Source organism: Gavia stellata, chromosome 16, assembly GCF_030936135.1.
Source record: "Gavia stellata isolate bGavSte3 chromosome 16, bGavSte3.hap2, whole genome shotgun sequence".
In the NCBI taxonomy this organism is placed as follows: Eukaryota; Metazoa; Chordata; class Aves; order Gaviiformes; family Gaviidae; genus Gavia; species Gavia stellata.
The window spans coordinates 11699455-11713967 of record NC_082609.1 but is presented as its reverse complement, the minus strand read 5'-3'; the positions used below and the strand labels follow the sequence as shown (position 1 = coordinate 11713967).

The 14513-nt window shown below is 37.8% G+C and overlaps 1 protein-coding gene across 1 annotated transcript; it reads left to right on the top strand.

The window, feature by feature from the left end:
• The first annotated feature begins 2924 nt into the window (after nucleotides 1-2924).
• On the top strand, nucleotides 2925-14223 carry CREBRF (CREB3 regulatory factor). Its single transcript, XM_009816173.2, has 8 exons — nucleotides 2925-2958; nucleotides 3953-4078; nucleotides 4931-6014; nucleotides 10353-10547; nucleotides 12488-12677; nucleotides 13124-13197; nucleotides 13602-13724; nucleotides 13963-14223. The coding sequence occupies exons 1-8, from the start codon at nucleotides 2950-2952 to the stop codon at nucleotides 14076-14078; spliced, it is 1917 nt and encodes a 638-aa protein (XP_009814475.1). The 5' UTR covers nucleotides 2925-2949; the 3' UTR covers nucleotides 14079-14223.
• The last annotated feature ends 290 nt before the right edge of the window (nucleotides 14224-14513 follow it).

The window sequence follows — 14513 nt, the reverse complement described above, 5'->3', positions numbered from 1 at the left end:
CACAGACAGTTCAGATTGTACATCTGTGCTTCCGTATGTGTCGTTGACTTCTACTTTACATTTTCATTTACCAGTTCATGAAAAAATACTGGTAGTTAAGTGTGAACCCTGGGAGTCTTTTAATGAAGATCTTGATGATTCTGGGAAATTTAGAAAACAGTTGGAAGTAGGTCTGCTTTGTTGGGAGCATGAAGCATGGCTAGATTGTGCAGCACCCTGAAGGCAGTGTCTTTCTTTTTACGGCTTCACCACATTTCCTCCCTCCATAGAGCTACCAAGAAAAATCAAATGTTGTAGAATATTTGAATAGATCCTAATAGGATTCAAATCACATTTAAATTTTAATATTATAAAATGTCAGGAATTAAATATTAAGAGAATTACGGGAACAATCAGATTAACTGATACACTGCTTTGACCTGAGAGGACATACACTGTCATTCTTAAATAGTGCTATAAGTTTATAGGTAAAAGATTACTCCAGTCTTTGAGATGGTAAAAATATTTTGAATGTTTAATGTCTGTTTTGATGATTTGTGAATGATCCAAAAGCTCCCTGGTCCTGACACTTGGAAGCGTTGGTCAGTTGTTACTGCAGTCAGTGTCAGTACAGATTAAGTTTCACCCCCCTTTCCTAGTTGTGTATGAAAGACAGTGGAATGGCTTGAGGTACATGTTCTAACAAAAACATAACAAAGAATTACTGGTAAAGAAGCAGTAAACATCTCCTTTCTTTCCCCTTTACATCATACAGAACTTAGACAGTCTCCCACATGAATGCAGATGGTGGTGTTCTGGTGTTGATGTCAAAGTATTAATCTGACGTTCTGTTGAGAAAGACATCAATCTCTGCCACTCTGGAAAGAAAGTTAAGATGCTACTCAGGTGTAGATTGTCATTACAGATTATATCCTTCTCTCCTTTTTCTTTGCATATGACAACATCGTTTATTTGTTTTAAAGAACAGGCTCTTTCTCCTAGATCAGGCCAGGTTGAAAAGTGAGTTAGTCATTCGTCCCACTTCAACAGCATAGGCAGGACTAGTCCTGCTGCGGTGTGGCCTTTGCTGGGTGAAGGGACACAGGGGTTGTTGAGGCACGTTGCCCTGGGACACAAACGTAGCTTTAAATGTCCCTGTAAGATAAGTAAAAAGAGTTCCCTGAAAGTTTTAGAGCAGAAAGAAAATTTTCTCAGAAGGAACTGGCTCTTACTCGACGCAGGGCCCTACAAGGAATGGCTTGCTTTGGCAGCGGTAGCATGGCTTTACTGACAACTTGTGTATAACTGGACTTGTAATTGTTGTTCTTTGTATTCTAGCCGCTATTTGAAAAGCAGATGTTTTGATAAGTAAAGACTTTTTTGCATAGCATCTGTTTTTACCACAGTCTGATGGTATATATGCTGAATATAACAAAATAGCCGAGATTCTATCTGAAAGTAGGAATAATCACGGGGATGCTGTCATGTGCTGGTGGGAGGACGGTTCTGAGCGTAGCTCCACTGTAGGAGAACACTTTTCCTTTACTATTTGTTTTTCAAAACAAGAGAATAAACATAGCCTGAGCAGATTGCACCAAAGTCTGACTTAGGAGCAATGCTGAGTGAAGAATTCTGCTCAAAGAAACAAATACATTTTAACTGATAATGCTGAAAAACTGTACAAGTATGATGGTTCAGTTTTTTGATTATGTTCCTCTAATGCTGCTTTTTTGTTAAAGAGACTTTTTATATAAGGGTAGGGATCTTGCAGGCAAGCAAGACAGTAAGAAAGCAGCATCCTTGAAGGCAATGTAGTTACATTAGATACTAAGGTTTGATATCATGGATTATTTTTTTATTACTGTTTTTGATATAACATTGTTCTTTTTTATTTCCTGTTACTTATTTTGTTGTCATACTTTTAGTGTAGATATAGTTACTGATGTTTGTGCTAAGGTGCTTGCTTTTTTACAGTTCAGTTTTTCCTTACATTGTTAAAAATGCAGGATTAAGCAGGATATGAGGCTCAGAAAAGTCTTTACATATACATATGAAGTAGTAGCGGGTCTGTAGAAATTAATAAACTGATAAAGTTACCAATAGATAAATTGGACCAATTTCAACATGGGCCTGACTTGAAATTAATAGAGAAGATGTTTTATTAGGCAACTCTGAATTTGGCACAATTTTTAATTTGTTTTGTTGGGGAGGTCTGTCTCTTCCCTTCCTGTACTGCTGGACGGTGAGCATGCTTGCTGTAATCCCTCTGCCACTAGATGTTGCTATAGGAGTGATTGATATAATCTTATCTGATGCTGGATGGATTAATCTCTTAAGAAAAGGAGGCAATATCGCTGAAACAGTATTACTGCCTATTATGAAATCAGTATTTTGAGACGTTTGCCTGAGACATTTTTAGAATTTATTGGCTCTGTTACATTAGTCATAAAGATTGTTTCTCTCTTGTATACCCAGCAGTACGCTAGTCATTATTTCCAATTAGGCAGGCTTTTCTTTTCATATGTCTATAGAGCTCGTGGTCTTGGTAGAGAGGAAAAAAAGCAACAAAATGTAACTCAGCCAAAAAGGTTTTTGCAGGAACTCTGTTCTCTAGCATCTGTGGCTTTTCATTCGATGAAAGGTGGCAGGGGAAGAAAATTGCTATACGTTCCAGCCTGAAGAATAATCACTTTTCAGGGGAAATTTTTGTCTTTACTTCACTTAGGCTGTTTTTTAAGCACTGCCTTTTTGGTGAAGGATTACTTACCTCCTTGGGGGTTTGCTGTGTTTATTCTACACAGAAGTCTACAAATAGAAGAGCTCTGTCAGGGTGAACTGAAGTTATCCTAAGGAAAAATTTCATTGCATGGACTGTGTAAACTCACTGAGACTGAAGTAAAGCTGGAAAGACATTTACAAGTGAATAAAACAAGAAGTTTGGAATTGGATTTGGGGAATCTGGGCTTGGAAATGCCTCAGGTAAGTCTGTTATGATTTTATTTGCTTCTGTAAATAATTTTGCTTCCTTATTTAAAAAAAAAAAAAAAAAGAAAATCTAAGAGCAAATTTGACTGGCGTTAGCAGGGAGAATTCTTGTAAGAGATTAAATGGTGTATATTTTTTAGGTCCCAGTAGTGTCTATGGTGGAAGCTGTGTTACTGCTTTTGGTACTGTATTTGTTCACACAGTAAGATTCAGCAAAGTTGTCCTCTTGATGAGGGTGGATGCCTGGAGAGCAGCCTTTTATTACTGCAGTGATTCACACATCAGCACACTGAATGACTTTCAGCAGTAAAGTGTTCCTCCCTTCCCAACCCTCAGGGCGAGTGTGTCTAGAAGAGAAATAGAGGTCTAGAATTAAATGTAGCAGAAAGTCTTGATGTCCATTCCCTGCATGCCCAGTCATCTTGCATAATGTTTTTTTGCAAAGTTCCACTTTGTTCTCGAGAGATATAACACTCTTGATTTAATTGTAATAAATTTTGCTTCTGTTACAATCTGAGGTGGAAGTTTTAAGAGTTCTAATGGTTCTAAAACCAGTCCACACTGCTTTAGTACAAAATGGTTGTATTAGGGTGAAGGCCCTGCAAGCGTGTAGTGCCTGTTGATATTCACAGATCTTGCCAGTACTCGCTCCACTCTTCTACAGATGCTAACATATCCGTAAACTTGGCAAACGCATGAGAATTTCAAACCAACAAAAAAGAATGAATGAGCAATGCTTTTGCAGCTATATGATGAATACAAATGTGTCCTTTGATTAAAGAGCTGTGTGTTGTTAGCTGCTCTTAAAGCATTCTCTTGCTCTGAGAAATGGCATGCTTATCTGTGTAGGTAAAAACCTTCTAGATGCAAGTATAGCACAAGTTCAGAGACTTGGATGAAATAGCAATATTCTTTATGTTTTGTTGAAGAAAAGAATGTGCCTTTTTATATAGTGTGTTTCAAATGTCAGTATCGATTTTGTTTATAGCCCAGTGTGAGTGGAATGGACCCTCCTTTTGGGGATGCCTTTCGGAGCCATGTGTTTTCAGAGCAGACTCTGATGAGCACGGATCTCTTGGCAAGCAGTTCAGATCCAGACTTCATGTATGAGCTGGTAGGTCATCTTTCTCTGTGTGTACATAACTTCCTCTCTTTGACTAATACCCTGAGTTTGTGTAGTAATAAAGGGGTATTTGTTCAAGAATGCTAGAAGATTATTCATTACTGCTAGCTGCTGATTAGGGAAGAGCCTAACTGCTTGTCCAGCAAATGTGATGCTTCCTCAATAGACGCTTGTTGAAGCTGACCTTTAGGAGAGGCTTGGTATACAAGTCTGAAATAGAGCTCTGTTGACGTTATGTAATGGTGCTTGAGACTCTTCCTTACAATCTTTTCTGCAAGAGCAGCTATATGCTACTTCACCCAAGCTGTGAATGCCGAGGAAGCAAAATAAAAGTTGACTCATAAGCTACTTATACTAGCATTCTCCCCGCCCCCCATCAAAGGAGAAAGGTAGTTCATAGTCATTAATTGATCATGTTAGAATGAGGTTTTCCAGGGACTGGTAAACTTGAGCATATGCTGTTAAGCACACAGCAAAGATTGACCTAGGTTAATAGAGACTAGAACAGCTTGCCTGTGATGTCTTTCATATTTTATATACATGGACATTGGTACTAGTCTAGTTCCTGATGACGAGATAAATTTGCAATAGCAGAAAAAGAATCCAGCGGCATTTGACTTCTGTCTTTAGCAATCTCTTCAGAAGGATCTGCTGCTGAAGCACAGAAGCTGGACTTCGTTTTGACACTCAAAAGAGGCTTTTAGTTGGAAGTTGAGGTATCTTCATATGTTATCACCCTCCTACGCTTCACTGGAATTAAGCTCACCATACTAGATTAACTAGAAGACAGAGATGATTGATACTTTTTTTGTATTAATTTTTAACTTGTCTTATTATGCACAGGACAGAGAAATGGACTATCAGCAAAGCTCCAGAGACAACTTACTTTCAATGGAGGACTGCAAAGACCTTGAGAACTTGGAGTCTTTTACGGACATCCTGGACAAAGAAGCTGCTCTCACCTCAAAGTGGGAGCAGTGGGACACCTACTGTGAAGACTTAACTAAATACACTAAATTAACCAGCTGTGACATCTGGGGAACAAAAGAGGTGGATTACCTGGGCCTTGATGACTTTTCAAGCCCATACCAAGATGAAGAGGTGATAAGCAAAACACCGACACTGGCTCAGCTTAACAGTGAGGACTCCCAACCTGTTTCTGATTCACTCTATTACCCTGATTTGCTCTTTAGTGTAAAACAAAACCCTTTAAATTCTTTGTTACCTGGCAAAAAAATTGCAACCAGAGCAGCAGCCCCAGTCTGTTCCTCCAAGAACGTTCAGGCTGAGGCACCTTTGTCGGACTGTGTTCAGAAGGCAAGCAAACCTGCAACTCAGCCTGCTTCCAGTACACAAATCATGGTGAAGGCCAATGTGTACAATAATGAAAAGGTGAACATTCACGTTGAATGTAAAGACTATGTTAAAAAGGCAAAAGTAAAGATCAATCCTTTACCACAGAGCAGACCAGTGCTGAGCCAGACACATGCTGATGCAGCAAAGGAAAACACCTGCTATTGTGGTGCTGTAGCAAAGAGACAAGAAAGAAAAGGAATAGAGTCCCCGCATAGTCACAGTATGCCTCCTATTTTGCCTTTTAAAGAGACTCGAGAACTGCTCCTCAGTCCACCCCAGGAAACCCCAGGGCTTATTGTGGGGGAGAGCAGTCTTTCTGCCAGCACATCAGTGTCAGATTCTTCACAGAAGAAAGAAGAGCACAACTATTCTCTTTTTGTAACAGACAGTTTGGGTGAACAGTCAACCAAAGGAGACCCTGAGGAAGATGAGGATGATGAGGACGATATTGAAGATGAGGACCATGATGAAGGATTCGGCAGTGAGCACGAGCTGTCTGAAAACGATGATGAGGAAGAAGATTATGAGGATGATAAAGATGACGACATCAGCGATACTTTCTCAGAACCAGGTACCAGCAATGTTGGGTTTGTTAACATGGAGGTTAATGGATTTGTCTGCCAAGCGGGAAAGAATGCTTTTGAATGCTTTATAGTTACAGATGAGCAACACTGCTCTTAAGTTACGAACTTTCATCCCAGCTTTTCTAAGTGCTTTGCAAAATGTAATTAATGAAAACAGTACAAGGTCTCTGTTGCCTGTTTCAAGAAAAACTGCATAAACTGTGGTCATGCAACAAAAATAATAATAGAGGTTACAGGAAATGTAGCTTGTAGCCTAAAGTCATAGAGCAACTACCTGCAATTGTTCTCTTCTTTTTTCGTGTCTTGATGATAGGATGTGCACAGCTTTCTAGTGCTTCAGTAGGTTGTTGCTTTGAATTTATCCAGAGTTGTATCTGTTGATAGCTGGTATGAAAATCGTAGCCTGAGTGAAATAATTTGATAATGACCTAAGTCCTACTGTAGGTACAGTTTTCCACAGTATCCAAAGAATACCTACCACTGAAACTAATAGAACCGTTTCTTGGTGGTTTTCAGCAATAACACTTAGTGGGTCTTCAAAGGATACTGAATTCCTCTCTTCTGCATGTAGAAATGGAGCCTTAACAACAGAAATAAGAACTAACCTTCACCTAGAAGGTAACAAAGCGGTAACGTTGTGTAAAAATAAAATCTGAAGGAAAAGGGACAGGACTGTAACCAAGTATTAGTTTCATTGTAGAAAGTATTACAATATTCACATTTTATAAATGCTTTGCAGTAGATTATAAGAATTAAGGTGTTCAGACATTTGGCAATATGTAACTTTGGGGGGGAAAGCAGCTGAAATTTTGCCTTTTTAAAAACAGCAGCTTCTCTAAAGCTTGTTAGTGTTTGTCATAATGAACTCAGATTTAATTACTTTCTAAGTAGATTTCCTGACTTGGCATTAAACTTGTTAAGCGTTACGCCCTTTATGTTACTTTTACATGTACATAACACATCTTTATTAGCATTTCAAAACCTTTTCTCCCTTCTGAATTGAACTCCCTCTACTTTCTGGGGCTTTGAGTAGCTATTACAGCTTTGTAATGATTGCTGTACTGCACAGTGCTTTGCAGCCCACAGAGGTATGTTGCACAGAAAGCCTGGTAACCTTGAAAAAGAGATGTTGTATTAAAATGCTGGGGTTTCAGTTGGTGGAATTACATTAACTATTTGCCGTTTGTTCAAATTTTACTGACAAGCAATTGCTCTCAACTTCTAAATACAACTACGTTGTGCAGTACAGTAACTGAGGAACTTGGCTTATACAAGCCTGCTCTAACTTTTAAGTGAATGAAGCCATTCACCTCAAGTATGGTGATATTAAAAGTTTCACCATATGTTTTGATTATATTGGAAAGTAATGTCTCCAGGTATTTTAATTATGTCACTCTTGTAGTTTGTGTTGCTTTTTTACCTTTAGAGTGAAGGTAAATACTATGGATAGTTTCCAAAAATAGGCACAGCACAGGAAGATTTAACCTTCCATAGTACTGAAACCAAAATCAGTTGATAAATTCAGAGTGAAGATGTAATTTTCTGAAAGGACAAAAACTTACTAGTTATTGCTGACCCTCTGATGTGTTTTATATGCAGTTTGCTTTTGTTTGTTCTTTGTGTATGTTTTTGGCGTGCATGAAATGCTTTCTTAAAGCATTAGTGTTGTCTGAGGAAATACTTAGATATAGTGAACTTCAGGAACTTGGAGAAATAACTAAAAATGTGACTGGCTGTCAGGCAAGTTTGGACAACAATGTTTTTATTATCACCATGATACAGATTTAGCAACTTTGGTCGCCTGCAAAGGTAATTTATTATGGCAATTACCAGCCTAAGCCTTTTCTAGCACTTAAACTTCTTTTGCTGTTACTAGTATATTTTACCTGTCCCATTTAATAGAAATACTTGTAAATGACTGCTTATCCCATCAAGTAGTCAAGAGATACCAGAAATGGGAGATGCAACAACTGATTCAGTTTTCAGTAGCACTGGAGAAGAAATAGCTGAAAGGGAAAAGTGCTTGTAGAGACATGGAGATTGTTTAAAGAAGTTGCGTTGCATCTATTCTGAGCACCTGGACCATCAGCTGGGGGAAAAAGACTCATAAATGGTTTGACAGAAGCCAGTATGATTAAATGGTAAAGAGGAGGGGTTTTCTGGTTTTGTTTTGGTGGGGCTATTTTTGCCCATCTGGCAAGATGCAGAAGTCATGTCTATCCTGTTCTCTGTTTTATTTAATTTAACCCTGGCAAATTTAAACCTAAAACCATAGAAAGGTATGTGAACAAAGATTTTTAGAAGGGACTTGTGAAGGACTTGAAAGGTAAATACAAGAACCCTTTCAGATTTCTTAGAAGCCCACCAAAGTAAGTGAGACTGCTGTGCAACCTTTGGTCAGAGGAGAATTCAAGGAAGATGAATGCAGTGCACAAAAGCTAAACAGATTTGTTGCACTCCTGTATGTTACAGACAAGGTTAGGACATTATGCACGAGACTTTTCTATGTAACTTTAAAATGATAGCAGGTCAATGTTAGAATTGCAAGGCAGGATGCACTAAGTTAACATAATTTAAGCTGCTAACTAAATTAGGGTTTAAATAAGCAAACAGAAAGTCTTGATTTTAACCTTGTTTTACATTTGTACACATTGGCTCTTAAAGAGTTTTGTTTTCATTGGTTGGCTTAATTCTGTGTTACCATGAAGATGGGCTAAATTTATACGTATCTATTTAATGAGTTACATAGCTTGATATGTTTTTTTCAAGTGGAAAGTAAGGGAGCTTTAAGAGTATTTTGATACTTACGTCAAACAGCATTTGGGTAAAATGGAAGTACAGTTAAAATATGGTATTTGAAACTATTTAATGTAAATTGTCATAGTAAGTTTGGCTATACAAGAAAAAATGTTTTATAAAGCCTGCTTCATTGTTTGATTTGCCTTTTAAAATACTGTCTTTTTAATAAACCAGAGAATCAAAGTAAATGAGTTGATGAAATTATTAGAAACAGAGTTTTAGAACTGATTTCATCCTTCTGCACACCTTTTATTCATCTTTGGGTTATGAGGTGAGAGTCAGACCAAAGCAAGAAGGTTTGTTTTTCCTCTTTCAACTGTTTCTTCAAGTGCAAACAGACTAATTGAATGAGCTGTTTTAAAAAGAAGAAGGTGTTCTTTGTGCTACTGTTAAAAGATGAAACAGAGCTCAAGCATATGGGGTCAAGGCTTGTTAAGCTTCAGTCCATTCAGTGGTTGGCTTTTCTTTAAGCTTCATCAGTGTATGTGATGTTTTGAAATGCATTCTTTTTCAAGTAAATGTAAACAATTATATAGTATTTTAGTACAAAAGGCGATACAGTGATTTGGGGTTTTTTAACCTTAGTATAAGTTATCTTTATTTTCTAAAGCATAAGGAGGATTTTCTAAAGCATAAGTAGGATTTCAAAACCTGTGGTTTGTGTTTACATAATTATGGTATAAATATTTATGCGATGTGGATAGTGGTATTACAGTTTCCATGTACTTCATGAACAGTTCATCATACCAAGTGCATCATAATATACCTCTAAAATATTGTGTAGCTTTACTGTGGATCGTTTCTCTTCATCCCACTAAAAGGGGTGAGGAAGAGATTGAACAGCTTATGTCCAGACCCCTTTAATTTATAGATGGTCTTTTTTTATGGACTTTAGGTCATTGTCCTGATAACAGAGCCCCCTTCCTTTAGTCTAATAGAGATGGGTGGTTTGATTTATTTCCTGAAGGAAGCTTAAGGAGGAGCAGGAGTTGGACTTGATGATCCTAATGGGTCCCTTCCAACTCAGAATATTCTATGATTGAATAATTTTGCTTGCTTTGTTAGTCTTTGCTAATCCGTCTTTATTATCTGCTTCTCTTTCCATGCTTTTTGATTAGCAATTAATTAAAATGTGGAGGCGCGTTAGGATTATGTTCCTGCAGATTCATGGAGAAAATTATAAGGATGTAAGAAGACTCTCCAACAGCTGTTGTCTGTACTCTGCAGTGGTGGGATTGTGGGGGAGGAGAGCAATAGAGCTTAAGGGGTCAGAGAACAGAAGGGGGATTCAATGCATAAATAATTTGTCTCTGTTCAACTGATGAAGCACCATCACTGGCTCAATGTCTATCGCCGGATTTAAGGCAAGTACCCAGTAGTAGTTGACGCTGAAAACCAAGTCTATTAGATAGTGTAAAACAGGCCTCGTCTGTGGTTTTGCTCTTAACTTGAATACTCAGTCCACCATTAAATGGCTAAAACCAGTTTCATCAACATTATATAAGCAATGCAATGCATCCTTTTAGGGTATGAAAATGATTCTGTGGAGGATTTAAAAGAAATGACTGCAATATCCTCTCGGAAAAGAGGCAAGCGAAGATACTTCTGGGAGTACAGTGAGCAACTAACACCATCGCAACAAGAAAGAATGCTGAGGCCATCCGAGTGGAATCGAGATACGTTACCAAGTAATATGTATCAGAAGAACGGTCTCCATCACGGTAAGAATAGAATCCTAGTTACAAGTGAGTTTCTTTCATTCTGACACCATCAGCAGCCAAACTCCCATACTTGCAAGTGCTGAGAAGTTGTATTTTGGCCATGAAAATAAATCATTAAAACACTGTAAGTCTGTTGCTCAATTAGCAGAGTTCTGCACAGTGTCCAAGGAAGGCACAGTGAACATACAGTAGTAACTTTCAGTGTGGTTTCTTCCAGAGGAAGGTGGATGAATTGAGAATTGTAACTTCCAAGGGCTTTCAGTGGAAACCCCAAGAGTTCAGAATTTTCTCAGTGCAATGCTGTAAACATCATGGATGGGTTGCTTGACTGATACTTGCTCCTTGTAGCTGTTAGTTCCAGTCTTGCTTGGGTTAGAAGTAAGCTGGAAGTGATCTGCGATGCAAAGTTCACATTAACTGCAGTGTGAACTATACGACAAGCAATAAGGCGCAACTGTCTTTCTGCTCCTCCCTATGTGTTCCTCCCTCCCATGTGAATGCAGCGCAGTGAAGCAGTTACTTTTCTGTGAATAAACTATTTCTTTAAAATACCCTCTTAGAAACTTAAACCAATTGGTCTAGTAACTGTGGTTTATTCCCGTAACTTTTAGATTAGCAATTTGCTGTACTGCACACATAACTAGCGTCACTCAGAACAAACCACTCTTAGGAGTAATGTTTGTTTTCTTGTCACAGGACCTCTTTGGTAGGCTGCTCCGTTTGAGTTTGGCTTTGAAGGAGAAAATGAAACCAGCTTCCCTGCTTGTAATGTTAACATTCCCTTAAAATTGAAAATTGCTATCTTTAACATGGCAGTTTACTTTCTGTTAAACCAAAAGATTTTTTTTGTTGTTGTTACTTGTAGATTTATTCAGGGAAGAAAATTTCTTTTTGTTTTTAATCTCCTTAGTTTTTATATGCTTATTTATTTTGTAGTGAAATGTCACTATCTAAAGTTCCTATCACTGCTCCTCCTTATGAAAGCATAGATCTATACTTGTTATTAAACAACAAATAACCAAACATGCCTTGAGGACTCGGTCCCACCAGACACTTGGAGGAACAAATAGCCTTTAAGTCAGGTGCGTATGCAAGGGATTTGTGGGATCAAACACCACTTAACATCCAGAAGCTACAGAATGTAACACGTGGAGGATTTTTTTTTATTTTCATATACAGACATGTACCAAGGTCATCTACTACCTTAGATAAATCGTGTTAAATTATCAGTTCTCTAATAAATATTTCCGGAACAGGTTTTGCTCGTGTTATTAATATTTTCATGCAAGTGTCTGTAACAACCGACATTTTTAATAGAAATATAGAAAAAGACACATAAGAGTGGCAGAGAAGCTTAAAGAATAAAGATTTTGTCTTGAATATGTCTATTTCTTCAGGAAAACCAGGCCTTAAATAGCTTCAAATACATATAAAAGGGGTTGACTAGCCTTTAAGTGGATCGTTTAAGCTCAGTATCACTGAAGATCGTTTCAGTACCAGGGCTTAACACTCTTTCCTTAATACAGAACTGTAGCACTAAGATTATTTAGGAATTTAATCAACTTGAGTGTGCAAGTGGATATATTGACTGAACACGAGTTAGCAATTTACAGTTGGGGCAAAACAACTGGGTTTGAACTTGTGACATACATTTTTCAGCACAGTTGTGTGTATGCTGTCTATGACATTCAGTAGGCTGGTCAGCAGTATTTGCTCCTGTCTGATCTGGATATAATATGAATTGTATAAAGCAGTTTGTCTAGAAATGCTCTTTCTTTTGTGCAACGCCGTAGGGATTACCTGATTCCAGTCCATTCTCTTGCAGTGAACAAAGGAACTTAAACTGCACCCCAAAAAGTACATATTTAAGAATGTTTTTTTGCAGGTTTGTGTACGTATTGTGTCACTTCCCAACCCAATTTTCTGCATATTTAAAACAGGAAAATATGCAGCAAAGAAGTCACGGAGGACTGATGTAGAAGACCTGACTCCCAACCCCAGAAAACTTCTACAGATTGGTAATGAACTGAGGAAGCTGAATAAGGTGATCAGTGACCTGACACCAGTCAGTGAACTTCCCTTAACTGCCAGACCAAGGTCAAGAAAAGAAAAGAACAAGCTGGCTTCCAGGTATATATTAGATAATGCCACATGGATGAGTAAATTTAGATTACTACAACTGTACGATTAAGTTCTAACTACTTTTTGCCTCGAGATCCTGCTTCATCGTGGCAGTTCCTGTAGTGGGCTAATTACCAGTTTATCAAAAAGCAGGGCAGCTGACACTTCGGAGATGTAGTTTGCCTGTTCCCTAGATAATGATGTATTTCCACTAGAAGCTGGCTTACTTAGCTGCAGGGCAAATTACTGATACAGTGATAAAATCCACAAGAGTGAAATGTAAGCAAATACAGGTAGCAGAGTGCTTTCAGTGGAGGTGAGTAAGTAGATAGATGATTTTGTACATCACAGCTCTGGGAGTATTGGTCAGTAAGTTTGTGTGGCAAACAAACAGATGCTCTTAGTATTCTGGAATTTTTGTTAGTGTTCTAATTCTTCCCCTCTTCTTACTATAGGGCTTGTAGACTAAAAAAGAAAGCCCAGTATGAAGCCAATAAAGTAAAACTCTGGGGTCTCAACACGGAATATGGTAAATACAACTCTTCACATCTTAATTTTTCTTTTGTTCAGACAAGTCTGTGTTTTGCACCGTCATGTAAGCCAGGTCATACCTGGCAGTTTATAGAGAAAACAGGGTTGGTACAAACCCAACAATGTTGTGGGTACTAAAACAGTCCGCTCCATACAGTGTACATAAACTGGGTTACCTGCAGTGTTGAGTTACTTTACAGATGTAAATTATGTACATGTATGCATGTAATGTAAATACTTTTGAAAATATGTTTACAGATGTAAACTATTACATCTTAATTTTACAGTAAGTGTGATGTGACACCTTTGACACTTACAGATAACAGTGTGTGGACGACTGTGGATCTCTCTTGCTCCAGGGGGAATGTCCTGTAAATCTAATCCAGGTTTTTTTCTTTGCAGATAATTTACTGTTTGTGATCAACTCCATTAAACAAGAAATAGTTAATCGGGTGCAGGTACCTAAAGATGATAGAGGAGTCAACATGGAACAAAAATTGAACATACTTATTAAAGACACTCTTGGTAAGCAGTAAACTTAATGTATTTGCACGTAGGTGAAGAGACATATAATCTATGATGTGCTAGATTGCAAACAGTTTCTGGAATAGGGAAAAGAAAGAAGCGCTTCTGAATTTCAGTTGTTTATGCCTTTTGGTTGGTTACTAACCAAAGTGTTCATTGGCTTTGTATTATAGGAATGTACAAATACATGCAATGAATAGTAACCTGAACAGAATGTTTTCTTACCTTCCCTTTTTAGGACTACCTGTAGCTGGACAGACATCAGAATTTGTGAATCAAGTCCTAGAGAAGACTGCAGAGGGAGACCCCACCGGTGGCCTTGTAGGGCTACGAATACCAATGTCAAAAGTTTAAGACGTGATTTCAGCTGTTCTCATCCGTCAGATTCGACCTGTGTTGTCAAGTACTTCATTGTAAATTGCATTCTGGTCTGCATGTCAGTTTAGCATCATGTAAACACTTACAATTAGGTTCCATTGTTTTTAAATAACAATGTAGTAAACCAAATCAAAGCATGATATAAAATGCTTAATAGCATTTTTGGAGCATAAACCAGATAGTTTCAAAGCTGCTTTAAGCTTAAAGACAGAGATGAGGATTCTTTTTAAAATTAAGTTACCTAGGACCAGAATACATCTCTTTTGTTTTAGAAGCAAAAACATGTTCTTGCTAGTAAAAATTTTTAGCTTATGCCAGACATTGTGACAGGTTTATGCTCCAAGTAAAATAAGAGGAAGCGTTTTTTTGGTAAAGCTGTCAATTTAGGGAGGTTTTTGTTCTTTTTTTTTT

Excerpts from the sequence above, each read along its gene's own strand:
- CREBRF (XM_009816173.2), top strand. Across the intron at positions 4,079-4,930 it reads CAGACTTCATGTATGAGCTG|GACAGAGAAATGGACTATCA; the intron begins GTAGGTCATCTT and ends TATTATGCACAG. Across the intron at positions 6,015-10,352 it reads CGATACTTTCTCAGAACCAG|GGTATGAAAATGATTCTGTG; the intron begins GTACCAGCAATG and ends GCATCCTTTTAG.